Source organism: Lampris incognitus, chromosome 3, assembly GCF_029633865.1.
Source record: "Lampris incognitus isolate fLamInc1 chromosome 3, fLamInc1.hap2, whole genome shotgun sequence".
Taxonomy (NCBI): Eukaryota; Metazoa; Chordata; class Actinopteri; order Lampriformes; family Lampridae; genus Lampris; species Lampris incognitus.
The window spans coordinates 97481607-97508446 of NC_079213.1; the positions used below are offsets into that span (position 1 = coordinate 97481607).

Below are 26840 nucleotides of genomic sequence, written 5' to 3' on the forward strand. Positions count from 1 at the left end.
GCATGACAGAAAAAGTTTGAGAACCACTGATCTCGACAGATATAGACAGATAAAGGGTCAAATCATGAGTATATGTGAAAGGGTAGTACATGTGAGTGTCTTTTAAAGATAATGTGAATGTAAATGGTACACTATGGCAAGTTTAGCACAATGTTAGAATATGAGTTATGCTGCAGTTCTTACCATTGGTCTGACCTGTCTGAGACACAGGACTTGGTGTGCTCCTCTGTAATCACAAACAGAAATTCTAGCATTAAGGACTTTATTTGGGCGGGCCACCCAGGTATATTAACGGACGCCAAAGTATATTTGGCATCCCATTTTAGCATTTTTTTATTTTTATCTGTACAAGAGAACAACGGACTATCTTCCCTTGCTCTACCAGTCCTATACCTGTTCGTTCTACAATTGCGAGAAGGGCCTACTAACAATCTACCACCACAAATATATTTCAGACCTGTGGGAAACACTGCTACACTTGAGGAAATTACAGTATATGACAGTATAATAACAGAAACAAAAGCATCAACATATTTCACTAAGATACAAGAATAATATCTATAACAGCCCAGTTACAAAAAGCACAGCTGATCTTACATTACTCAAGTGTTGAACGTCAATACACCAATCCTATTCTTCATCAAGGGATGTTATATTTACGCTATCTGGAGCAGGACTCTCACATGTGGTGAAATGGTTCATCAGCTAGAAAATTCTGTTTTCTAGCTAATAGGGCACTTCACTATATACAAGGGAGAGTCTACATAATAGGCCAGATTCCTGTTCAATTAAAGATTCCTGCCATTCTGTAACCAGAGGGTCAGAGTTCGGATCCCAATAGAGCCAAAGCATGTTTATCATCAACCAGATCACCTATCAAAACTCCCTGGAGACCTTCCTCACTCACAATTAGCTGCTTTGAATAGGAGCATCAGTAATGGCAAATAAAGTCACAATCCAAATTTAATGCAAGTAACCCACCAGTCTCTCAGCACGGCTGGGCAGCACAACACTTGCCAGAGGGATGCTGACTGGTAGTTTACTGGGGTGAACAGTGCTTAGGGGGATACTGATGGGAAGGCTTGTGATGGTGTTGTCACCTTGACCAGATGGACTCTTCTCTTTACCACCCTAGATAGAGCAAACGGGGGGGGGGGGTTGCGTGTTAACAGGCAGAAGACCACATATGCAAAGACAAACAAGTAGCAAACCTGATTGTCATGTCATCATGACAATGAACCCAACACACTTCCATGTAGATAATGCTGGCACATGTTATGAATGTATCATGCAGGATATGTGACAATCATCTTTCACAGTAGCAGTTGATCTTTACTGATTGTCCTGATACCTTCCTCATCATTTTCCTGATACCATCCTCATCAAACTGCAGATAAAGCAGTAATCATATATGATATTGTAGTAAATATTTGTTTCTTCTAACCATAGTAATCGTAGCATGCATCTAACAGCCAACTGCTAATGTTGGCCAACGTAACATTACTAACAAACAAACTCAAGCACATACTTTTGCCAATACTTCTAGTCATGTAATACCAGAAAAGTTGGCCAGTATGTGCTTTACAAATAAAGCTGCTGCTGTGATAGCTGGAAAACCGCCCATGTGCTATATTAAAAATAAATATAGTGAAGTATCTTACCCTGCTTGACCTACTGTTTGGCTGTGCTTTTCATGGTGCAGACATTGGTTTTATTACTGCCTAACTATAAAGAACATGAAGTTGACCAGAATGTCAATAATGTTTGATTTACTTTGACTCAGGTTGACTCAGGTTATTGTGATAAGAGAGTAAAGTTGTGAAGCCGACATATTAACTGTGCAGAGACTGTTAATGTATCATAATTATTTGGTTGTTTTTCACCTTGATTTATCTATAATCAGCCAATCTTGGTAATCCATTGCAACTAATGTAATATCCAAACTAGAAGAGTACACTCAGTAAAGTATAGAGCCCCACCAAGCATAGTGTCCCTTCTCCGATGCTCAGACTTGGCGACAGGCCACCCCTTTTTTTTAACCTACCGGGAGAAGGGAAAATACGGAGGCACTGTCTGCGTAGCTCCCCTTCTCCGGTGCTCGGACTTGGGCGGAAAATCAGCTGAAGAGTAATCAGGCTTAGCCCCCACATTATGGAACTCTCTTCCTATTGAACTCAGACAAACTAAGTCTCTAACTTCTTTTAAATCTCTTCTTAAAACGTTTCTCTTTGAGAAAGCTTTTGCAAATATTTGATAGCTGTTTTTATTTATTTATATCGTTTTTATTTTTATTCCTATTTATTTGGTCTTATTCTTTCATTGTTTTTACCTCTTTGCTCATGTCCTTTGGTCTTATTCTTATTTTTGCTTTGTCTGGTTTTATTTCTTTTGTAAAGCACTTTGTAACATCGTTTTAGAAAAGTGCGATATAAATAAGTTATTATCATTACAAAGAGTTAGAGAGGAAAAGAGGAAGGCCAAGAGGAGATTTAGGGATATGGTGAGAGAGGACATGCAGGTGGCTGGTGTGACAGAGGAAGATGGAGAGGACAGGAAGAAATGGAAACAGATGATCAGCTGTGGTGACCCCTAAAGGGAGCAGCCGAAAGTAGTAGTAGTAGTAGTAGATCATTACTAAGAGTTAGCACTCAATTGTGGTATAAAACAAGTATTTCAAAGGTTTATAATCACTTTAAATACAAGAGGTCCTTGATTATATAAGTCATAACTGTGAACAAAATTATCAGGCTGACAGGTCCAGTAGTATGTTAGATTAGCAGCGGACAGATACATGCACACATGGACAGAAAAACCAGTGTTTTTCCTGCGATTATCAGACTTTTGTGCAGCGTCCAAGTCGATTGAATGGGAAATATGGAGAAAAAAAATCTTTTAATATACAGTGCTCAAGCTAAAAAAATCTACCTAATAAAAACGTTTGGCCGCTATGGTGGCCCAGCGGAATAAACCGCCGTTCTTGCAATCCGCTCATCATGTGGCTGGGAGGTTTGTATCCCTGACTCGCCATAACCAGTCACGGCCAGAGCATCCACAGGGTAAGGCATTCATTAGGCCACCCTTACCCGAGGGATAGTGGGTGTAGATCGTTGTAGTGTTCGGGGACTCGTCGTTCTCCAGTGACCCCTCTGGCCCACGTGGGACGCCTGCAGCCAAGCAACCAAAAGCATTCTCCCTACGCCTCCTTCGCGGACTGAAGGTAATGAAAGCCATGCGAGGCTTCAGCGTGTAAAATAGCGAGAGCAGCCGACACAAGTTTGAAGGAAGCTGGTGTTACGACTATCTCCTTCCTGTGGAAACGTGAGCAAGGGGAGTTATTCGACAAGAGTTCCGGCCATATGCCATTGGGTTAATCGGCTGGGATAAAGGGGAAAAACTAGAAATAAATTTACTATGTGTGTATATATATATATATATATATATAAAACGTTTTGCCTGTCAGTCTGTGGATGCGCATCCTCGGACCCCCGCACGACTGCGACCAAGTCTAATATGAACTTGCATTTTCCAAAAAGAAAAGGTTTGCTATGCAACCATTCTAGTGTAACCCTAACCCTGTCTTCATTTTCATAATATAACAAAGCTGGGTAAACCATTTATGCTAGTGCATGCGCGACTCACATCTACGGTTGACTCAGATCGGGCAGCAACAAGAATATGCAACATTTCCGGTTTTGACTGCAACCTAGAGGAAGTTGTTCCTTTATAACTTTTGCATTTTTTGGATTATCCAAATTCTTTTAATAACTTCTGAACATGTCGCAAGAAGCTGAGAGAACTCATGACAGGAGAGACGCTCAGGATGTTCCAGAGTTAGTCAAGAAAGGGCCTGATCAAGTGGAAGAGATGGATGACGGAACATAGGAGTAAGAGAAGATGTGAGAAGATCCCAGCCGAGAGGGAGCGCAACAGGAAGATTCACATATGACACTCTGGGTCAACCATCATACCGGCATTGGAGTGCAGATGTGAACACCCTCTTACCGAACCAACCCATCGCAGCGACTCAAAGCTTTGTCCCTTTCCAGCCATACTGCTACAATTGTTATGCTCTTGTACACTAAAAGATGGACACATAAAGAAGTGGGGGAGAATGTAGAAGGTTGAAAAGAGCTAACCACAGAAATGAATAGAGCGAAAAACAGACATCCCCCATTTTTTCTTCGTCTTGTAAGTGCTATAAAAATAAATAATTATTTCACTACACTGCTATTTCACCTCCAAACCGCTAGATGGCGGATTGCGCTTGGGTGTTATAGAATAGCATTTCCAGCACACACAGGAAGAATAAATCCTCCTACCATGAAGTTAACGCCAGCAATGTGTATGTTTTCTATTCTTTAACACAAATTGGTAAATATGCCTTAAACTGAGTGTACATGCTAGATTTTAAGAATTGCACATGTACTATGTTGTAGACCGTTTGCAAACGTTGGTCGAAGAAACGATTTGTTAGAGAATCGTATGTAAATAGGGATAGAGGGCTGTACGCTAACTTTTTTAATGCTAGTGGACTTTTGTAGTGTGGAGTGGTGTGTGGAAAACTAACCCAAAACAGAGAAACTTGTGAATTCACCAAACGCTCTTAATTCAGTATGCTCTTAATTTATGAAGCAGGGTCCATGCAAGAAGTTATTTCCTGGTTATTATCTGTAGCCAAATGGACATATCTGTGGTTTATGGCCAAAACCAGAAAATGCTATTGTGGCGAATTCTGGGGGCAGTCCGGGAGACCGTCGCCACAACCGGGACGCGAACCTGTGTCTCCCGCTCCGCAAGCAACAACGTTAACCAGTCGACTAAAGGGTCCGACCTGTTAGTCAAGGACAGGACGTTACACTACCCCACTCCTTCGGGAAGCGCGTCCCTCATGCCTCTGGGCGCACGCGCTTCCGATGATCTCACGGTCTCACCAACCCACCACTGCCACCAATGTAGCGAATTCGGGGGGCAGTCCGGGAGACCGTCACCACAGCCGGGACGTGAACCCGTGTCTCCCACTCCGCAAGCGACAACGTTAACCAGTCGACTAAAGAGTCCGACCTGTTAGTCAAGGACCAACGTGTCTACTTATCCATGCACGTTAAACTATTATTAAGTAGTAGAGCATACAAAATGGCGACTGCACAACGGGTGCAAGACGTGGTAGAAACAGCGTCATTAAATTAGCAAATGTAGTTGTTTTTGACCTCAATAGGACAATATGTTTGTTTTATGGAAAAAGGGAAATGTTTTGGGTTATGTTAAGAGAATAAAAAAAAGCATTTATAGCTTGTTTGCAGTCACGTGATTCTGATGATGCGCGAGATTCAGATGGAGGGCAGGAAGAAAGCAGAATGGACGAGATGGAGCTAGTTTAACCTGAACTGTGCTAGTTTAGACGATATTATGAGAGAAAGGTATAAACAGAAAGTAAGATATGTTGGACATGATCCTTATGTTATGAAGAGTGATTTTTTTTTTAACGAAGTGGTCACTGCACACGCGTGTTATCCGTCTCTGCTCCTCCCGACCGCAGACGATGGTTCGCAAGCCATTTTTTCCAGCATTTTCGGTCAATTTCTTGCACCCCCCATGAACAACAACTTTTGGTACTCAATAAAAACTCCTTGTGGTTTCTCAGTTAATGACGCCAAACATAGGCATTTCGGGCGTTTGTGATAGTGCTTCCTACGTAGAAAATCCCTTCCTGCCCTCCATCTGTAGTTCGTGACTTCAGCTGTCTAGATAGAGACAGCTGAAGTTTATTTTATGTTGTATTTCATTCATAAGCCAAGCCAATAACTGCTTTGGAAACTGATTTAGTTTTGTTCTGTGTTTTTAAGCCAATCTGTTCTGCCTCAACCGCCACTGGGAGTGTTGTTCCCTGTCTGTCTTCCCGGCCCTGGTACACTTCACCTAACACAATGCAGAGACCTTAATAGGACTCACCGCCTGAAAGACAGGGTTACACACACACACACACACACAAAAAGCTTTTTTTAAGCGACTGATTCAAATAAACCTATTACAGTGTGTTATCATTTAGGCGATTGATTTATTTTGTTTCTTTCATGAACTACCTTTTTTGACCTGGATCTACGGCTATGGTTCACACTAAGCAATGAACATGTGTTTATTTGAGTAAACAAGTCAAGTCAATTTTATTTGTATAGCCCAACAGCACTGTTTATTGTTTTGTTTTCACTTGCCAGGTTTGACAACCATGTATATTGTTCTATAGAAGAATAAATCTTCCTGCCATGTATGTGTCTTCTGTTCTTTAACACAGCACAGGCAGGATTGAGAAACTGCTGCCCCTTAACTGGCAGGTTTGGGAGGTAACACAAGCCCAACCTGGCTTGTTTTTAACCTTTACATGGTTTTTAACCTGTAGATGTCAGAAAACTCACTAAAATTGTTCAGGGTTTAAATTCACATGAAACTGTGTCTTGCACACATACAGTAATGATGCTTGGTTACCAGCAATGTGGGGTCTAAGAATAAGGGGTGACTTGTATTACTGTTTTGGATCTACTTGTTTTTGGAGATATGATTATAGAGCCTTCCGACACCATAATTTCAATATAGGGCCATACAAATAAACTTAACCCGTTTTCCTAAACTTCAAGCTGCTGTTTATCCCCCTCCAGATAGAGACAAAATATCAGACTGGCTGGGGTCTTTGTATCAAGAGCTGCTTTTGTGTAGCTTTGCTTTTCCCAGAAAGAAATCAAAAGAACAAACCTTTTACCACCTTGATATTTAACTACACACCCCCAAACAAAAGCAAGGCATTTTCTGCCTCACTCCCTTACCACATTTGCATTGAGTGTGTGTTGTATACTGATGACAAAGAGTTACCTACATAGAAGCATTTCTATAGCCTTTGTTTATAAACATTCTGATTTGCCCTACACAAACAATGTAGAATGACAAAATGAAAGATGGGGCATGGGCACAGAGAGAATCAAAGATAAATATTTACCCTCTCAGAACTCTTAGGAGTGGTATTCTGGGCATCAGATGAGTTGGGAGAGGAGCAGCTCTGTTTGGCTCCAAGTGGAGAGGTCACACCACCCACTTCCCCCCTTGAAAATCAAAGGCACATCACATCCACATTTTTAAGTGTTAACTGATGGTTGACTTTGGAGTACAGCTGTACATACATGTATCTCAGTAAAGAGCTCGTCCAAATTTAAGTTCTCCCACTGTATGAGACCATGTGAAATCGAACAAGGTATATGTGAATTGGTTGAATATTGTCAAGTTAAAATTTCACATAATAAAACCATTAATTGTTCTTACCAAGTACATTCCAACCTATCAACAATTTGATAGCTTCTAGAAGCAAAACAATTATGGTATTTTTCTTGATTGGCTGCCTTAATTTTACCTTTTGAGGAACCTAGCACAAAGGCACTAGAACCATCGCATCAAAAAACAAACAGGTAATGAATGATAAATGGGAGTCTATTGCTTAGTGTGTAGTGCCTACCAACCTGTGTGTAGCCAGCCCCAGACCTCTAAAGTGAGCTGATGAAGTGGGATCCTGGTTGAGGTGCCTCCGTAGGGCGATCTTAGCTGGGGAGAAGCGGGTGTAGTCTGGGAGTGCATGGGAGGAACCAAGCTGCCTCTGCCTTGCATCGGAGGTGGCAGGTACGATCTCGTGGTCTGGGGAGATGGGCAGATAGCGGGAGAGGAGCTCTCCCTTGGCGTTAGCCCGGTCAAAACAGGGTGAGCCAGTGCCGTTGATGGAAAGCTCAGGGCTGAGGCCATTAAGGGCAGGAGCAGAGGACAGGCCAAGTTTAGAGGAGTCAGTATCTAGGGAACAGCGTGGCTCTAGGCTCTTCCTGTAGGGTGAGCCCTCACAGGGGCTGTAGGATTTGAGCTGAAGGAGTTCCTGTTGCCTCTGACTCTTTTCCAGCTCCACAATACTGATCTACAAATGGACACCAGAGGGAGCCGTTAAACAGGAAAACACATTTCGCAACGCTGAAAGAATAGTTTATATTAATGTCAAGCTAAGATACCACGTACAAAACTAAACAAAATATTATTTTAATTAAAAAAAATTTAAATTAACCAATATCCTCTTATTTTGTGTTTTTTCCCAATGGTACAGTCAAATTTAAGTGGTGTGTAGACCTGTCATATTAGAATACTTCTAAAAGTCCCTTTTGGCAGGCATGCAAACTGGTTAGGGGTGGAAAAGGGTGAGAATGATGTGTGAGCAGAGTAAAACACAGACCCACTAGGGGAGTCCGGGGGTATGCTCCCCTGAATATGTTTTTTTTTTTTTTGATAAGCTACTAAATGCTCATTTCTGATGTGTTTTAGGATTACTCTGGTGCTGGTCACAAGATAACACAATTACAAGATTGAGCAAAATAAAGAACAAAGTATTAATTTATTAAATGCAAATGTACCTTTACATATGCTATGTTCACATTTACAAAGAAAGTTAACAAGGGCAGCCCTACCAAGTACACAACTAATTACAATTATTTTCAAAATGATTACTCTCCATATCCGCTCTGTGCCAGAAACCATGTTAAAATGTGAAAAGAAAAATTACAAATTTGCATATTAAAGACTATCCTATGCTTTACCACTAGTGGCATCTGTCCTTATTTTTTCTTCTTGCCCTTGACCAGTGTCTCAAGGGCCCACTTTTGCTGTTTTGCCATATGCTCAGCCTTGCCCTCTTCGCTTCTTTAGCTGTATGCCTTTTGCTCTCTTGAGCACTGCCAGATGGTTGGCAGCTATACTTGCTCTGCTGCCGTCGCTTTTCAAGTTCCTGCTGACCAGAACGTTCTGACAGAGTGTGCAGTCCACCTTCCCGCACCTGACATCCTCCCTTAACAGTGTAGCTAGCTTACTAACAATTCTTGTTTCCTCCCATTGGATCTCTTATCTCAGGCTTTCTGACTGGAGCGCATTTTTTGGTTTTCAGTTGATGTCTTCTCTGTACTTTCATGGCTGGCATGTGCCACTGTGGCAACTCTGTTTCGGCTTTTTCCACACAGCAGGTCACAAACAGATGGTCTGGACTCATGCTGTACTGTGACTAACGAATTGATTGGCAGCTGCCTTTTGTTGATAGATGATGCACATGCATCCAAATGCACATACATGACATCAGATGTTCACACTCCATTGTCTTTCTATGGAAATCACTTGGAGTAGGTAGGCTCTCGATGACGCCACCCGAAAGTTGACAAGTTTGCATGCCTGCTTTAGTCAACTATGTCTTTACAAGTGAGAAATCCATAACTCCTTAGTCTTCCTCATGCAAAAAATTGTATTGAGAAATAATATTGGTTGTATTGATATTTCTTTTCCCTTTATTGTCAATTCTTAAAATTCATTGCAAACATTTATCAGTGGAGGTGCAAATCGGGGAGTAACAGCAAAGCAAGCCTATCTTATACAGACAAAACTCACACACTGCGCTCCATTAACGTTCCTGTGTAAGATTGTCAGGTCTGACAGCAGCAGAAATTACTGAAACTTGAAGTGTTCTTTTTATTTTTACTTTCTATTTATGGCCCCATTTGTCAATATAGAGGTAGCACCTAATCAGCTGTTTAGATTTCTTCAAGTCGTCTTTTCTTTTGCCCCCCTTTTCGCCTGTGACATTTAAAATCAGTTGTATTTTTTCCTTAGGCATTTTTAAGGCATTAACCATGTTAACTGAACATCATGGGCATACACATCTAATTTACCATTAAATATTGAACCCAGCCACTGAGGATGCACATGCCAGTGCATTCTTAGTGCCGGTCCCAAGCCCGCATAAATGGGGAGGGTTGGGTCAGGAAGGGCATCTGGCGTAAAACCTTTGCCAAATCAAATATGCGGATTATAAATCAGATTTCAATATTTGATCGGTCAAGGCCCGGGTTACCGATGACCGCCACCAGTACTGTTGGCCAGCAGGGTGCCGGTGGAAACTATGCTACTGTTGGGCGAAGGAGAGGGAAAGGCGGAAGGCATGTCCAGAGGCAGCGGGAGAGGAGGAAGAATAAGAATGTGGAGTAGAGAGTCAGAACTTTGAATGTTGGCAACTGATATGACGGAGAGAAGGAAGGTATATATACTGCGTGTGCAAGAGACCAAGTGGAAGGGGAATAAGGCTGAGAACATCGGAGGTGGGTTCAAACTCTTCTACCATGGTGCGGATCGGAAGAGAAATAGGGTAGAGGTAATTCTGAAGGAAGAGTATGCCAAGGGTGTGTTGGAGGTGAAGAGAGTGTCAGACAGAGTGATGAGTATGAAGCTGGAAACTGAAGGTGTGATGATGAATGTTATCAGCTCATATGCCCCACAAGTTGGGTGTGAGATGGAAGAGAAGAATTTAAGAATGAGTTGGATGAAGTGGTGGTGTACCCAAGGAGGAGAGAGTGGTGATTGGAGCAGACTTCAATGGGCATGTTGGTGAAGGGAACAGAGGTAATGGGAAGGTATGGTGTCAAGGAGCGGAATGTGGAAGGACAGATGGTGGTGGATTTTGCAAAAAGGATGGAAATGGCTGTGGTGAATACATATTTCAAGAGGGAGGAACACAGGGTGACGTGTAAGAGTGGAGGAAAGTGCACACTGGTAGACAATCTTATGCAGGGAGTCCGATCTGAAAGGGATTGGAGACTGCAAGATGGCGACAGGGGAGAACGTAGCAAGGAAGCATCGGATGGTGGTCTGTAAACTGACTTTGGAGACAAAGAACAGGAAGAGAGTGAAGGCAGAGTCAAGGATCAAATGGTGGAAGTTGAAGAAAAAAACTGTTGTGTGGAGTTCAGAGAGGAGTTAAGACAGGCACTGGGTGGTAGTGAAGAGTTGCCAGATGGCTGGGTAACCACTGCAGAAATAGTGAAGGAGACACCTAGCAAGGTACTTGGTGTGTCATCTGGACAGAGGAAGGAAAACAAGGAGACTTGGTGGTGAAATGAGGAAGTACAGCAAAGTATACAGAAGAAGAGGTTGGCAATGAAGAAGTGGGATAGTCAGAGAGATGAAGAAGGTAGACAGGAGTACAAGGAGATGCAGCGTATAGTGAAGAGAGAGGTGGCGAAGGCAAAGCAAAAGGCGTATGGCGAGTTGTATGAGAGGTTAGACACTAAGGAAGGAGAAAAGGACTTGTACCAATTAGCTAGACAGAGGGACTAAGCTGGGAAGGATGTGCAGCAGCCAGCAGGTTAGGGCGATAAAGGATAGAGATGGAAATGAACTGACAAGCGAGGAAGGTGTGTTGAGAAGGTGGAAGATGTACTTTGAGGGGCTGATGAATGAAGAAAATGAGAGAGAGAAGGTTGGATGATGTGGGGATAGTGAATCAGGAAGGGCGGTGAGTAGCAAGGAAGAAATGAGGGCAGCTACGAGGCAGCTATGAAGAGGATGAAGACAGGAAAGACAATTGGTCCAAATCACATACCTGTGAAGGCATGGAGGTGTTTAAAGAGAGATAGCAGTGGAGTTTTTGGGTTTTTTTTCTTCAAATTTATTTCTGATTTCTCCCAATTTAGTGGCCAATTGATCCCTATATTTTAGTTGAAACCCCCACCCTCCTACTGTATGCGTTCGCCAACTGCATCTCTCCGGCCGGAAATCTCGAAGGAGACGCCTCCCCACTTTCGTGACAAGGCGACTCCAGGCCGAACCACTGCTTTTTCTGACACACACAGAGACGCATTCATGTGACGAACACAAGCCGACTCCACCCCCCTCCCGAAGACAGCGTTGCCAATTATTGCTGCTTCATCGAGTCCGGCCATAGTCGGCTCTGACGAGACTGAGGCACAAACCCCGGTCCCCAGTGGGCAACTGCATCGACACAAAGCCGATGCTTAGACCGCTACACCAGCGCGGACCCAGCAGTGGCGTTTTTAACTAGATTGTTTACCACAATCTTGGAAAGTGAGAGGATGCCTGAGGAGTGGAGAAGAAACATACTGATACAAATTTTCAAGAATAAGGGTGATGTGCCGAGCTGTAGTAATTACAGAGGTATAAAGTTGATCAGCCACAGCATGAAGATATGGGGAAGAGTGATAGAAGCTAGGTTAATAGGAGAGGTGACGATTAGCGAGCAGAAGTATGGTTTCATGCCATGAAAGAGCACCACAGATGCAACGTTTGCTTTGCAAATGTTGATTGAGAAGTATAGAGAAGGCCAGAAGGAGTTACATTGTGTCTTTCTAGATTTAGAGAAAGCATATGACAGGATGTCAAGAGAGGAGGTGTGGTATTGTATGGGATACTGGATTTAAAAATGGCGTCTGTTCATTCCGATGAGAATTGCTCGCCTGACACATACGGTGAAAAGGTTTCTGGCTTCCGGGTTACTTCCAGGTACATGGGGCCCACTGAATATGCGCAGAAGTGTTACTCCCATCATGCCTCATATACCACCGTGCTGTCATGCAGGAAAAAAAAATGTTCTGGGCTTTGGAAAATTTTTTAAAAAGATTAAAACCCCGTGGCTTAAAAATATACAATACAAAGAGAAATAATTGACCATGATTATAGCCGCAGGTGTCCTGTCAACAGTTTTACAGGCGTCTCTTCTACAATTGTGGTCTATGGGGGAATAGCTTTTTGGGCTGCAATACTGCAAGTGACCACTGGAAAAAAATTAGCTGCAAGGCCAAGCGGTAGCGCCATATCCAGTTCTACTACATCCATGGATACAACACACCTTTACAAAGAACACATATGAGTAGTTGAAAAAAAAATTTTTTAAACAACTTGGTACTGTTCACATTAAACTAAAAAATAACTCATTGAGTATCTTTCAAGAATATCTGTTAGGAGAATATAGGTAAAGCTTAAATCAATATAACCAATAATCAATTCAGATTTTTACTTGTCAGAATAGAAAATAGATATTGAAATAGACAATAAAATTCTACACTAATATCATTTGGAAAAGCAGACATGTAGATATCTAATCCACATTTTGACTAGTCATAAGTAAATTATAGAACAACTTAACACCCAACTAGCATTACTAGCAAAATTACACATATGTACATTTAAATTGTGACTATTGAAAATACAAAATAAACCGTTTGTGTCTATACAAGTTAAAATTGCTTGCCCTAGACATTTACGTGTGTCCCTGTTGCTCCATGGGAAGGCATAGCTACTAGGGCATTCACAACTGCTGCATTTTAGCAGTCATCTCTAAAAAAGTAGTTGAGTAGTCGATTAATCACGGGAGATATATATTTTTCACCCAATAACAACGGTCAATTCTCGTCAAAAAATTCTCAGATACAATCAGTAAAGGGTATCTAATGTAGGTGGGACCAACCTGGGGGCAGGTGAAATAGTAGAGTCCTCGATTGGCTTTGAGACACCGTTTACAAATGAGCTGCAATCTGATTGGACTAAACCCCCTGCAAGCCTATCTGAGCTAGATACTATTTGACTGCAGTAACAACGGGACTGCTTTCTTGCAGGTATTTTGGTTTAACTAGTGACCGTGTTCTAGTGACTTTCAATTGAGTGCGTCCATACCGTGGTGACGGCAACTGTTGAAAAGCCTAAAAGCCTTAAATTATCTCAAATTGAATGTTCAATACAGTATGTGTATATATATATATATATACATATATATATATATATATATGTGTGTGTGTGTGTGTGTGTGTGTGTGTGTGGTCGTCTGGTACTTTTTGTCCTACATTATGTAAATTAAACAGTTGTCGCCAAAGAGAAGCATTCGCATTTCTTGGAGTCCCTTTTAATGTGGGGAAAAACAGATTAGCAGAGCAACTAGCGGCTATTGAGGAATTTGGCATAATGTTACAGTTTAAATGACTGAATATGGGTCACTTTCCGATTCAAGATAAAACATAGCTGTACTGTCAGCTGCGGTTTGTTTCTCACATGATAAGAAATGTTACGAGGTGAATGAGTCTTGCTGAGCATAATCTAACTTACGTAAATTGTTAGCATAGATATTAAACACAAAAGTGTATTTAAAATTGATTAGATTAAAATTAAAGGCTTTTAGGAGGACACTACATGTTCTGGTCGTGTTTTCAACAGCTGTCGTTAAAAGTCAAGGTCACTCATTAAACTGAAACACAGGAATAGTGTAGATAAATAGATTCTTTCCTTCTGTAAATACCATACATTCTGTTTATTTAACATGGCATAACACAGAAAATTAATGTTCCAACAAATCTATGTTGGAGCCACAGCGCCCCCAGCTGCATATCTGCTGTAGATGCATTGCTTTCTTCCTGCACAGTGCTTAAACCTCAGATGAACGATTAGTCTACAACTATGCAGTGCCCACTATTGGTTTCGATAGTTGACTAATCAACTATTCTGTAAAACCAACCTCTGCTATTAGTAAAAAAAAAAGTATTCATTAACTCCATTGTTTCTTTGGTTGTTATAAAAATGCAAGTTTTTTTCCCCTCTGAAATTATTGTTACTTGATTGCAAACCTTATAAGTTGTGAATTTTTGTAGGTTAGTCATTCGTTTTTATGTAGTTTCATTTACTTTTGTTGCAAAACAGGTGTGGTCAAACAACCGACAATGCACCATCTTTGGAAACTATCATTTGTACAAACTTGCTTATTATTGTCACCCATTTAATCATCAAGGTGATGCTGTATTTACATGGCTATGAAGTAGTAAATGAATCAAGGTCGTCTCAAATGGCCCACAAAAGAATTTGAAGAATGTTTGAGCTGACACATGTTGGATATACTGACATTTGAACAACAACATTGATATAAGTGAAAATGTTACAAATGGTCAGGTGTTTGGCTACTACTCAGCTCTAAAATAAGATTCATGCTTTTTGCTAACAGTAAAGATATGACAGCATTTCATGAAATCTCCCTGAAACATGCATCTCCTAAATAATTCAAAATGATGGGAGGTCCTTGTCAGGGCCAGAGAAAATAACAGGAGAGAAAGGGTTGAGGAAAAAAAATAAAAAAAATAAAGGCAAGTAGATCTGGAGGAGATAGTGATAGAGGACGTTAAAAACGGGGTTACACAGAAGTTGCAGTATAGTTGAATGTATACCTGAAGCTCCAAGCAGTGTCTTTGCTTCTCAGATATCTGTCTGCGCAAGGCCTGCTTCTCTTTCAACAGACTCTCCAGACACAGAGAGCCCCAGTCCAACTTCAGCTCCTCACATCGAGACTTCAACTGGAACACGCACGCACGCACGCACGCACGCACGCACGCACACACACACACACACACAAGCACACACACACACACACACACACACACACACACACACACACACACACACATAAGTAACATACTCTGGAGGTGTGAGAAAAAGTATTAGTGGATTTGCGTGGCAGCTAACAATCAGGGCGCTATTTTTGTGAATAAAAGTGCACAGCGCAAAACGCAGTCAACTTCGTGCTGCACATTGCACACGGGATGTGGTGAGCGCATCTTGGGTATTTTCATGGAAGAGGAGCGTGGCGCACCTGCAGCGCATTAAGGAAACAGGGTGGGATTAGGAGGAATACATATTCAGTGGGTGTGGTCAGGGCTGGTGTTGAATGAACCAATCATATATCCTCTTTGCCTTCCCTTTAAAAACAAGCATGCACTATACCAGACTGCTCTGCCAATTTGGTGATGGAAGCAGCAGAAGGCAGCCCGGAGGTTTCTACACACAGAAACGTTTCGCTCAAGAAGAAACTGATTTCTCTGTGCATGAACAGTAGAATCATCTGGAAAATCTAAACCAGGTTTAATTTATCAGTCAAAAACATCTAGACACAATCAGAAAATATGACGTTTCATGGCAGGATGATCTTATCAAATAAACGTCCATCTTAACAAAAAATGTTGATTTGATTGTTTATAAGCCAGTGATGCCACAAAACAGTCTATAAGTGGTTGGAGATATAACATTCCTAAATAACAGCATTGATCAAGGTCAATAATATATAGCAATATAGCCAACATTATTTCCTTTGTCAGAGACAGAGCCAAAAGCGTCAAAGCTAAGAGCCATCCATTTTCTCTCTCTCACAAATAGAGATTTGTATGACACTATGACACGTTTTGTATTCAGGAAAAACAGAGAACACTTTTAACAACATATTTCAAAATGAAAGCCACTGATTAAAAAAACATAGCCACTGTTTATAAGTTGAATGCCCAATTACATCGACAATGGCAAGGTTATTTTCAAGTAACAGCACTATACACGACAGGCTACTTTAACGTTTTGCATTACGTTTATAAATATGATAAAGTATGCGTTTGTAACATGCACTTCTCAGCGTTGCACAACTGAGCGCATTTATTCATTAATCATATATTTTTGTTACTTGCTTAATCAAATATTGTATTTCAAATCCATAGTTTGGTCATGAGCCTGTACAAAAGTCGGGCCTCCAGTGTTTGGTCGGTCATGAATCATTTGAAGAGTAGCATAATAACAATAATAATAATAACAATAATAACTAAAAAATCTCTAAAAAACAATTTGAAAAAAATTATAATAAACAGGTGAACTGCTTTGTGAATGTGAAACATACTTTAGCATCAGTCTACCATTATCAGGTTGAAGATGACAAAGCAGGCCTGGACTGGAAAGTGAAGTAGTGCAACAGCAAGGGACGACAGCTTAGTATGACAGCTGACAAGAGATTTGAAGCAGCAAAAATAGGTGTGATCAGCAGGGATTGGGGTGTAACAACAGGACAAAGGCTGTAATAGCAGAGTGCATGGCTCCAAGAACTCACCAGCAGCAGGCTGTGGTCTCGCAGCTCAGCCATGTCTCTCTCTAGCTGCTTGGTCTGCTCCTTCAGCTGATGGTTGTGGGCCGAGATCTCCTTCTGGGCCTGCAGCAGGTCCTCCACAGTCAGGGCCTTCACTCCCAGCTGCCCACCACAGAAATATGAATCAGATGAGGGCTTACGCAGACCACAAAACGCACCCCAAAATTTGCCACCTCGGATCCCTCACAACTACACTGTGTGCATACACACACCTACATTAAACCAAAACTAATGTGCATATGGATACTACGATTTAGACTATTGACCCAAATATATTTTGTACATCTGTCATTTATGAATCTTTTACCATTTATCAACAAAGTTTTACTTTGCATATGCAAGCAGTCCGTAGACCTCCCCCTGTCTGCAATTGGTCGAAATTTCACATGGTTTGTGGCATCACGGTTTATCAGCGGGGTACAGATTTCAACTTGAATACTTTTGAAGTAAGAGTTGCTGAAGACAACAAAATATGTGCAAATTCCATAACAGCTGGTTCTGGTAATTGCTGCCTCATAATCATTCGAGGCCCCCCAGCAGCAGGAGTGACATCATGAATAACAAAAGAGGTTGTGTTGAGTATACCTACAATGGTGTTGGGGACATGCTGGCCAGTGTTTTTAGAAAAGGCAATTCATTGTTTCAAGTATACTGCCCGTTTTATGCTCTGACTTAATACTGGCAGTGCATTTCTGCTACTGTTAATCAGTGTATTTGGTCTGTGCTATATGTGAGGATCCATAAGTTTTCAGTTATACACCTAGAATGCTAATCCTGTACCCTGGAACTGTCGTAATTTCACAGCACCGATGGACCAAGCCACATTTCTTGTGCACTCAGCGCAGTGCTTGGAGGTTTAAAAGTTAATGTTTTCGACATTTTCTGAGTTGAAGAACATACCTCAAATAAGATAACCACCATAAAAGAAGTGGTAACTCTCATGACCATATTCTTCTCAAGTGTCATATAGATGAAGGTCAACAATGAAAATGCCATGGCTGGATTCAAACATTGGATGGACAATGCAAACACTGTCTGTGTTTGGACAAAATCTCACCTCATCCAATTTAGTCTGAAAGAGTCCTTTGATCTTATCCTTGTGAGACTGGCACACAGAATGGAGCTGCTCAGCCTGCCCTGACAGTTCCCTGTGTTTCAGCTGGAGAGAGAGGAAATCATGGGATATGGGAGAGAGGAAAGAAACAAGGGGTTACAGTGAGGTGATTACATAGAGAGAAAGAGAGTGTTGGGGGGAAAAAATGAGATTGCATAAGGCAGAGATACACAACCCCTCCTCCCTAGGGAAAATGTGATCACCACAATAAAGTAAAAACTTTTTTTTGCCATTTTCTTTTTCTTTCTTCTTTTATGCATCCTTGAGCCTGCTAATTTATATGATGGATGCTGTGTCTTTTGTTTCATTGTGTACATACATCTTTACCAAAATAAATCTCGCTCCAAGATCTCTACAGGTACATTTAGCTTTTTAGTGTAATCTTAAAATCTCATTTTAAGGGAGTACTTTCATTGTATGTCTTCCCATCCATCCATCCATCCATCCATTATCCGAACTGCTTATCCTGTTCTCAGGGTCGCAGGGATACTGGAGCCTATCCCAGCAGTCATTGGGCGGCAGGCGGGGAGACACCCTGGACAGGCTGCCAGGCCATCACACAGGGCCGACATACACACACACACACCTCCCTTTGCCTGAAAATTAACTTATGTATATCATGTGGCTGCATTTATTTACACTGGTAATTGAAATACTTTCCCCCTCTGTTCTTCACATCTTTACCCTGCTTTTATGTGGTTCTTGGCTAGTCTAGTCTGCCAATTATCAACATGGACAGCAGTTACTTAATGTTCACAGGCATAATTGGATGTTAAACATTGTAAATTGTGAAAGTGTAACACTGACAATAAGCTGCCACTCTTTTGACATGGCTCTCTGTTACCTTCTCTTGCTCTAGGAGCTGCTGCAGATTGGAGCGGTATTGAGGAGTCTTCATGTAGGCCATGAATTGGAGATACTGAACCTTAATTTTGTCTGTGGAAAGATAGCGAGATATTGAAACAGATGAGAGAGAGAGAGAGAGAGAGAGAGAGAGAGAGAGAGAGAGAGAGAGAGAGAGAGAGAGAGAGAGAGAGAGAGAGAGGTTAACATAACAGATCTTCTGCTCTTCCACTCTTGTCACAGGTTTTTGTCAAACTGACATACTTGATACCCCCACACAATGACATTTTGGCCATTGCAAGGGCGTTTCGTAGAATTGTCATGAATGATGATCTGCTGTCTTGGGTCATTCAGTCAGTAGTGCGTGGCAAAATTTATTGAAGCCAGGCAGCTTGGTATGGAGATCATATCGCCATATGACGGTGATCATGTGGGGATTAAATCTCCATATTATCACATGGCGATATCGTAGCTAGTTGCTTTCACAAACCAGAATAAACAAGTGCCGTTACCTGAGTAATCAAAGAAGGCTGAATCAGTTCATCTGGATACAATGTTTATTGACAGATACATTTCATCACTCAGTAACTAAGAGACATCTTCAGTTTAAACTTGAAGTGTAGACTTCAACCTTCTTTGATTTTCTTACCTGGAGTATTGAGCATGCATCAAGACTACTTGAGTAATGCTTATCATTCGTGCTTATATCCCATTGCTTGGGAAACATAGCATTTACAAGGCTTTTGTGGACTACAAAACAACACGAGGTGCGGTTTATTTTCTCTCTCCAAATACAGTACAACAAGTTCAAACTTCTCACAGTCGTACGCACTGGTTATTAGTAACAGGTGACATATGTGCATCCCCTTATGAGGGGACATCTCCAACAATACAACTGCAATCAGTAATAAACAATGCTGTTTGCTTTAAAAGATGCATGCCCAATCACACACTAGCTCTATACAGGCTAAAACATGATGCTGCCTCGGAGTTTCTTCTCATCATCCAAAGAATAAACACGTAGCTGAAAGTTTTCAGACACACCCAATTGCATATAAATATCACAATTAATTGGATGTACAATGGGGTAGGCCTACCATTCTGTTTGAACTTCAGTTGCAGCTCAAAAGCAAGTTAATAAAAATATTTTTTATGAGAAACTCCGAGGTCCCTGTCTCCATCCATTCTGCTAACTTGCCAACTGGTTCTGCCTGCGCTACGTGTGCGTGTAGTAGGCTAGCTGGTTGGAGACTTGATGCAGGCAGTTTTTTTGTATGACGACAACAGCGATTTGACTGGCGAGAAGCCACTGGCCTACCTTGCTTTGTTTTTTTTAACATGAATTGATCATTCAATGTTGAGCTCAGTCAAGCCGAGCCTCAATCTGATTGGCTAAAACGTTTTTTTTTCCTCTAAGGGAAGCCATGCAAAGCTGGCCTCCTTTGAGGAGAATGCCTTTGAGCAATGGTAGCATTTCACTGACCGCTAGACAGCACAGAGAACATCAACTACACATTGTAATGCATGCAAAGGGGCACTGTTTCGCACGCTACACCAGCTAAAGAACATAAACAAGAGAAATGGCAAAACTGAATAAAGACACAACCATGGGAATAACAAATTTTGTTTTCTTTATTAGAATGCATTTATGGGGAGGCCAGGGTTGCTTTGGCCTCCGAGAGAAGCCGCCTCTGCATTCAGTGTGACAGGATAAAGGACACCTGACAAAATACCGATCCACGGAGATGTAGACTCTGTAGTTCTAGTAGTAACAGAAAATCTTGGGCCATGCTCATGCAGTGTTGCAGGGGAATACCATGTTAATTATGGCTACGACACCATTCTGGTGAGTGACGTAGGAGCATGATAGAAAATGACATTCTATTAATTATGATTAACAGAATATATAACTTCCTATTGCCAACAAAAGGCTCACACTACTCAGTATTCTGTCTTTCTGTGTGCGTGTATGTATTTCTTTTAGGAAATCAGTGAAAGTCATCTTCTTGTCCAAAATACTAATGTACAGACTGTTTCATTGAATCAACAGTGCAAACTGTTTCATCAAATGTCTGGAGATATTACTATACCTGAAATTCACTTCATAAACTGCCACCCTGTGCTTTTGAGTTTATCACGAAAAAAGTGCCGTTGTAAATGCATCTGCATGTCTTTTCAGCGAGACCACACTGAATGTCCCACGTACCAGATTGGCTTATGCAGCGGGCACAGTCGGCGTGCAATTGGCTGACATAGATTGTGCCATCGTTGTTTGCACAATGTGACAGTAGACTCACTTCAGTTCACACAGCGTGACACAGGGATGTATCAAGATTTTACTTGTTTTCCCTGTCGTGCAGTCTGACATACCCAAAACGTGCAAGACAGCCACAATCATTCACTGGGTGTGGGCCTTTAGTCGTACCAATATGTCAACGAGTCAGCTGAGGTAGATTACATTACATACATAAAGGCAGGACAATAAACATACCACTGGACCCATTCATTTTACAATGACAACAAGGGGCTCACCTAGCAGTTGTTGCAGGCCAGGAGGAGTTGGGCTTAACAGTAGTTGACCGGAGGCATAGTGCTGGACCTTGGGAGGTAGCTGGTAGAAGGGACTCTGAGGTGACCGGTATGCATCTATACAAACACAGAAGACAAACATATCATCATTTAATTTGAATAAGTAAACAAAGCACTATTTCTGTATCTGTAAGGAAAGGAAGCTTCATGCATCTGTAGCCAACTGGATAAGCACAGATTTTGTTTCATGGTATTGTTTAGGAAAAACAAAAGGAAATTGTAATCAAATTTGAAAGCAAGGCTTGGTATACTGTGTGTGTGTTAGTGCTGAGCAATTAGAAATTTTTGAGTTTGGTTTGATTTCGATTCCGTTTTGGAAAATAAAGGTCGATTTAGATTATGAGTTTTTTGTATTTATTTTGACTATGTCCAGTAAAACTGTTTTGAAAAAAACTATAAATTTTAGCCAATATTTACAAACGTAAAAAAAAAACTTTTCCAGCATCAAAATGAATAAAAAAATACAATTCTAGTGTTCGGTTTTCAGTGGTGACATGACTGTTTTCATTTGGACTACAGATTGTACCTTTGACAATACCAAGGTTGCCCTTTCTCTTACTCTGCTCCTCCTCTCCTTGTGATCTCCCTTTCCTTTCTCCCTCAAATGACACATCTACTACCTCCTGCGGTCTCTCCATTTGCGAAACTGAGATATGCAACAGTCCACTGTTAGGGGTATGAAACCGCTAAGTAAAAACTGTAGAACGCTGATGTACGCAATGGATTATGGTTGTTGTTAGTGCGACGCTGAACTGTGTTGAACATCTTGTTTTTGAAACTACAATTTCCATCATGCTATACGCTCAAAAGCATATTGCTGTGCTCCATATAAGATAGTATGCACTGCATGTCATTTTCTTCCTTAGCATTGAGTTTGGAAGAAAAAAAAAAAACTAAACTGAGTATACAGTTACTGAGTGAACAGTTAACAGTTTTAATGTTTCTAATAATTTAATGTTTCTAATAATAGTACTGATCTCAATCAATTAGTCTTTTTTAAACACTGAAAATTAACCGAAACTTCAGGTAATCCCTCAATACTAGTGTGTGTGTGTTTGTTTGAGTGTGTATGCATGTGTGTGCTCTCAGACCCTGAGGGGGTGCTGCAGAGACTGTCTTGGCATGCAGCAGCTCCAAGGCGCTCTGGCTCTTCTTGTTCCTTCTCTCAGCGGCGGCAACAACAGCTTTCTTAGGTCGGCCGCGCTTCTTATTGTTCAGCTTCCGACCCTTGGACAGTAGCCTGGCTCTCCGGGGTTTGGGAGAGGCTTTCACCACTGTCAACAAGCTGGGGCGCTCCTCCTCACCACAGGAATCCTGCTGTAACAACCCCCCCCCAAACAAACAATTAGCACAGAGAGCTTTCCGTGAAGACTCAAGTCGACTGAAGTAGATATAGGAATAAGAAGCAAGGAAATACAACTCAGCACAACAACATAAACTGAAAAAGCAATCACCTACTGTTTTAATTTCTTACTGGTAGACTAGTTATATTTGTTAAAAGTACCAGACATCTGTAAAATCCTACCTTGTTCTGTTCTTTAGGCTTGGTGGGGGTAGTGCTGTTGCTTTTACTATCCTTAGTATCCTTCTGTTGACGCCGCCTAGCTGCTTCTTGCTCCTCCTGAAACAGTACAACATCTTACAGTGCCACTGTATGGTGGGTAACTACACCATAACATAACAGTAACAAACCAAGGAAGTTACTTTAGAGGTTGAAAAGAAAACACTTCGATGCAGTAATGTCAATATGGTCAGAGAAAAGAAATGGCTTACCCTGAGTTTAGGATTTTTGAGACTAGAAAAATAGTTTTCAAGCTGGAAAAAAAGGACAAATAATGGCATATTAAAGGTTTGAAGAGCACAGTGGCATGGTGTAACAAAAGCATTGAAGCAGTTAGCATCTTGACATCTATATATCCATATTGTCACTTATTTTGGCATATCTTCCATATGCTATATCTAAATAGTTCAGTAATTTTTACAAAATTTGGCCGAAAATGTATGCACACTGTAGGTCAGGGTTTTCTAATTAGTTTTCCCCAAGGGCCAAATTATGTCATGCATGCCAAGCCAAGGGCCAAAACATCCAGAGTTTTTTTTTTTCCATTGTGCTAGCAAAAGTTGTTTTATGTGCAGGTGTTGTTGCTGCTATTATGATTATTATTACTACTACTACTATTACTACTACTACTAGTAGTAGTAATTTAGGCCTGGGATTCTCAAAGCCTGTGTTGAGGGTCACACAAGAAAAAAAATGTACTCTTGAAACAAAATAAGTCCAAAACCAACCATTTAATTATGGACAAATGGACAAAAATAAATTGATGTTCATTCACCAATCAGTGAGAGAAGTGAGAACGACAGGATGAGGCAATTTTTCTTCTTTTTTTTTAAGATTATTTTTTTGGTCTTTTCCACCTTATTTGATAGCAACAGTCGAGAGAGAGAGACAGGAAAGGCAGGGGAGAGAGGGGACAACAAAGGGCCCGAGCCGGATTCAAATCCAAGCCACTGTGGTAAGGACTCACATCTTATGTGGTACGCGCTCCGCCAGGTGAACCACCGAGGTGCCCTGAGGCAATCCTTCTGATGTTGGGCCTGTTTTCTATTGTGGCAATCCTTAGGTACTGGCCAAAAAGTGCATTGGAGAGTCTGTTTCTTTCCTGGTTCTTCATCAGGTTCATTGAAGAAAACAATGACTCACATATGTACGAGGAGGGGACAATTGTGGGTGGGAGCATTGCGATAGCTCTCATGTTTTTGAATCGAGCTTGGGGAACCATGTTGATCCAAAAGTCATTCACCCCAATGTCCTTGTGTTGTGCTTTGAGCAAATCAGACATTCCCATCTCCAAGACCTCCATCTGAGAAGTTGTGTCATCTATGGAAGGTATCAGCCTTTTGGCCTCTGCAATCCATTGGCCATCAGCCAAAATGGAGAACTGCTGTCTCAGGAAGAGGAGGATGTCACCTGAGAATTTAGGTGAGCTTTCAAATCATTCCTTGAAGTTTTCTGCCAGGATCGTCATGAAATCCTTCACTGCTGGGTCCTCCCGCATTTCGTTCTTCTTGCAATCCTCCCACAGAAATGGAAAGTGTAACTTTCTCCCGCAAATGTCTCTCTCCAAAAGGTTCAGCTTTGACCAGAAAGCTTCAACTGCCTTGCACATGTTCACAGCAGAGTGGTTCTTGCCTTGTAATTGTAGATTAAAGTGATTTAGATAAGACATGATGTCACAAAAAAAATAACATGCGCTATCACCTTATCACATAAAAACCTCTGATATTTTTGGGCTTTTTTGGCTACGCAGTCCAAAGAAAAATGACAAGCTTATGTTGCAGGTCGCACACCCTCTCCAACACATGGCCCTTGCTCAGCCAATGGACATCATTATGCAGCAAAAGATCCTTGTGTTCCACTGACATTTCCTCCAGCAATGCTCTGAAAAGGCAATGTTGCAGACTAGAACTCTTGCGAACCAAGTTTACCAGTCTCATCACAGTGTCCATCGCCTCTTTCGTTTCCCCACACAGTTTAGCGCACAACACTGATCTGTGAATAATGCAGTGAAATGCTAAGAGCCTGCTTACCAAGCTCTCGAGTTGTCCCACTGTTGACGGAGCCCCATCGGTGACAAAAGACACAATTTTGCTCACATCCAATCTTCTCAAAGAACTGTGCTAATTCATTAAAGATGATTTCCCCAGTTGTGCACCCAGGCAGAGGAAGCAAACAAAGTAGCTCTTCCCAAAAGATCTTTCTATCAAAAAATGTTACAAACACAGATAGCGGTTCCATATCGGTTCAGTCACAGGACAAGTCTACGGCTAGTGATATGGCTTCTGCTTTCTTCAAATCGGTGAGTAGAATGGAAAAACACTGCTTTGCTAAAAGTTATACTCTTCTTGTTGCCATGTTAACCGACAATGGCATGTGCTTTAATAGCACCACAACCGTTTTCTTGTTTTTTTCATCATAATTTAAAACTTTGCCAACCATTGTCAATTGAACATTTTAACAAGTCATCATCAGCAAATGGCTTCTTAGCTTTAGCAAGGTTCCATGAAACATGAAATGATGCAGCTGTTGCACTCTCTTTTGCTGACGCTGATTTACAGATAGTAAAAATGGAATGCTTGTACGATGTTGTCATATTTGCTTTTTTTTTTTGCAGTGATGTGATTTTGTAGGGTAGTTGGCATTAAAACTGGCAGCATGCATAGTGTTCAAGTGCCGCTTAAGATTATTTGCTTTGCAGACAGCTACAGTCTGCATGCATATCAAGCATGTCAGTTCAGCACTGGCGTTGTCTGGCAAAATAAAACAAAACTGATCAGTCCAGTCAGATTTGAATTGACGGTTTTCCTGGTTGACTTTCCGCTTTTTCGTGCAGGCCATGTTACTGGTTTAGGACAGTTACTGATTATCTGTGACAGCTGATGAGTGGCTCTGTCTAGTCAAGGATCGTAGAGAGCAGAGTACGCCTTACGTCTACGTGCACTCTAAGGCATAGGTCAAGTGTACGGTGTGGGGTGAGGTCAAAATAAGTAGAGCAGCATGTACTTTATTCACATATTGCACACTTTATTTTACATGTTATGACAGGTGCATTAGTGTCAATGGGTCGGCGCGGGCTAGACATTTGGCTCTCGTGGGCTGGACCTGGCCTGTGGGCCGCTTATTGGGGTTCAGGGCTGTAGGGTAAGTATTTTCAAGTTTCCCTCATATAACTCTAACACTATGTCCTACTGGATGCAAGTGTCCAACTATCGCGTCGCATCGGACGCTCTCTGTCCACATTGAAACAGTCAAACCATGTACCTATCAGCTGTGCACTCAAGATCAGACCAGAGACGTTCCTTGTCCATGACGCAGCGCTTTTCAATGCGAGCGACAGAAAGTAAATAGAAACAGGGCGTTTGACAAAACTTCAGCTCAAAACGTTGCACAGCGCGTTCGCAGCAAATTAGGACATTCCAATAGAAAATAAATCAAACTGATTTTGTGTCTGATGCTCACTTGCATCACATTCAGTTAGGACACAGTCTAGTGGTTTTGAAGCCATGCAGTGGATAATAAGGAGGAAGTAAATTTAAACTAGGGGAGAAACATGCTGAGTGAAGCTTGTCCAGAGAGGACACGTGAAAAGTATAGGAAAATCTAATACAAATTCCTCAACTACATAATTTAGTCATCATAATCTTCATAACCGACATGAAAATTTGACAGTTGATTTATGTGCTATTAAAAATAAATCCAACTGTCAAAGAAAATAACAGGTCTTTGAACAAAACACTCTTGAATGTAGAGTAACACTGAAAACATTTTTTTTAATTCATGAAGTTGGCCATGTACATCCTTGATGTCAACTTGGCGATTTGGTTGCCCTGCACACCCAGGCACTGACATGATACTACATCAGGGTGTGACCAGTAAAACACACACACACACACACACACACACACACACACACACACACACACACACACACACACACTCTATTAACTATACAG

The 26840-nt window shown here is 41.4% G+C and overlaps 1 protein-coding gene across 1 annotated transcript in view; it reads right to left on the bottom strand.

Moving 5' to 3' along the window:
• Nucleotides 1-26840, bottom strand: part of dot1l (DOT1-like histone H3K79 methyltransferase) — an 82448-nt gene that overhangs the window by 7678 nt on the left and 47930 nt on the right. The window contains 12 exon segments of the mRNA XM_056277295.1: nucleotides 184-226; nucleotides 982-1131; nucleotides 6986-7088; nucleotides 7500-7939; nucleotides 15051-15176; nucleotides 16745-16882; nucleotides 17838-17939; nucleotides 18739-18830; nucleotides 21270-21383; nucleotides 22418-22643; nucleotides 22852-22947; nucleotides 23100-23141. Coding sequence (XP_056133270.1) covers nucleotides 184-226; nucleotides 982-1131; nucleotides 6986-7088; nucleotides 7500-7939; nucleotides 15051-15176; nucleotides 16745-16882; nucleotides 17838-17939; nucleotides 18739-18830; nucleotides 21270-21383; nucleotides 22418-22643; nucleotides 22852-22947; nucleotides 23100-23141 — 1672 coding nt within the window.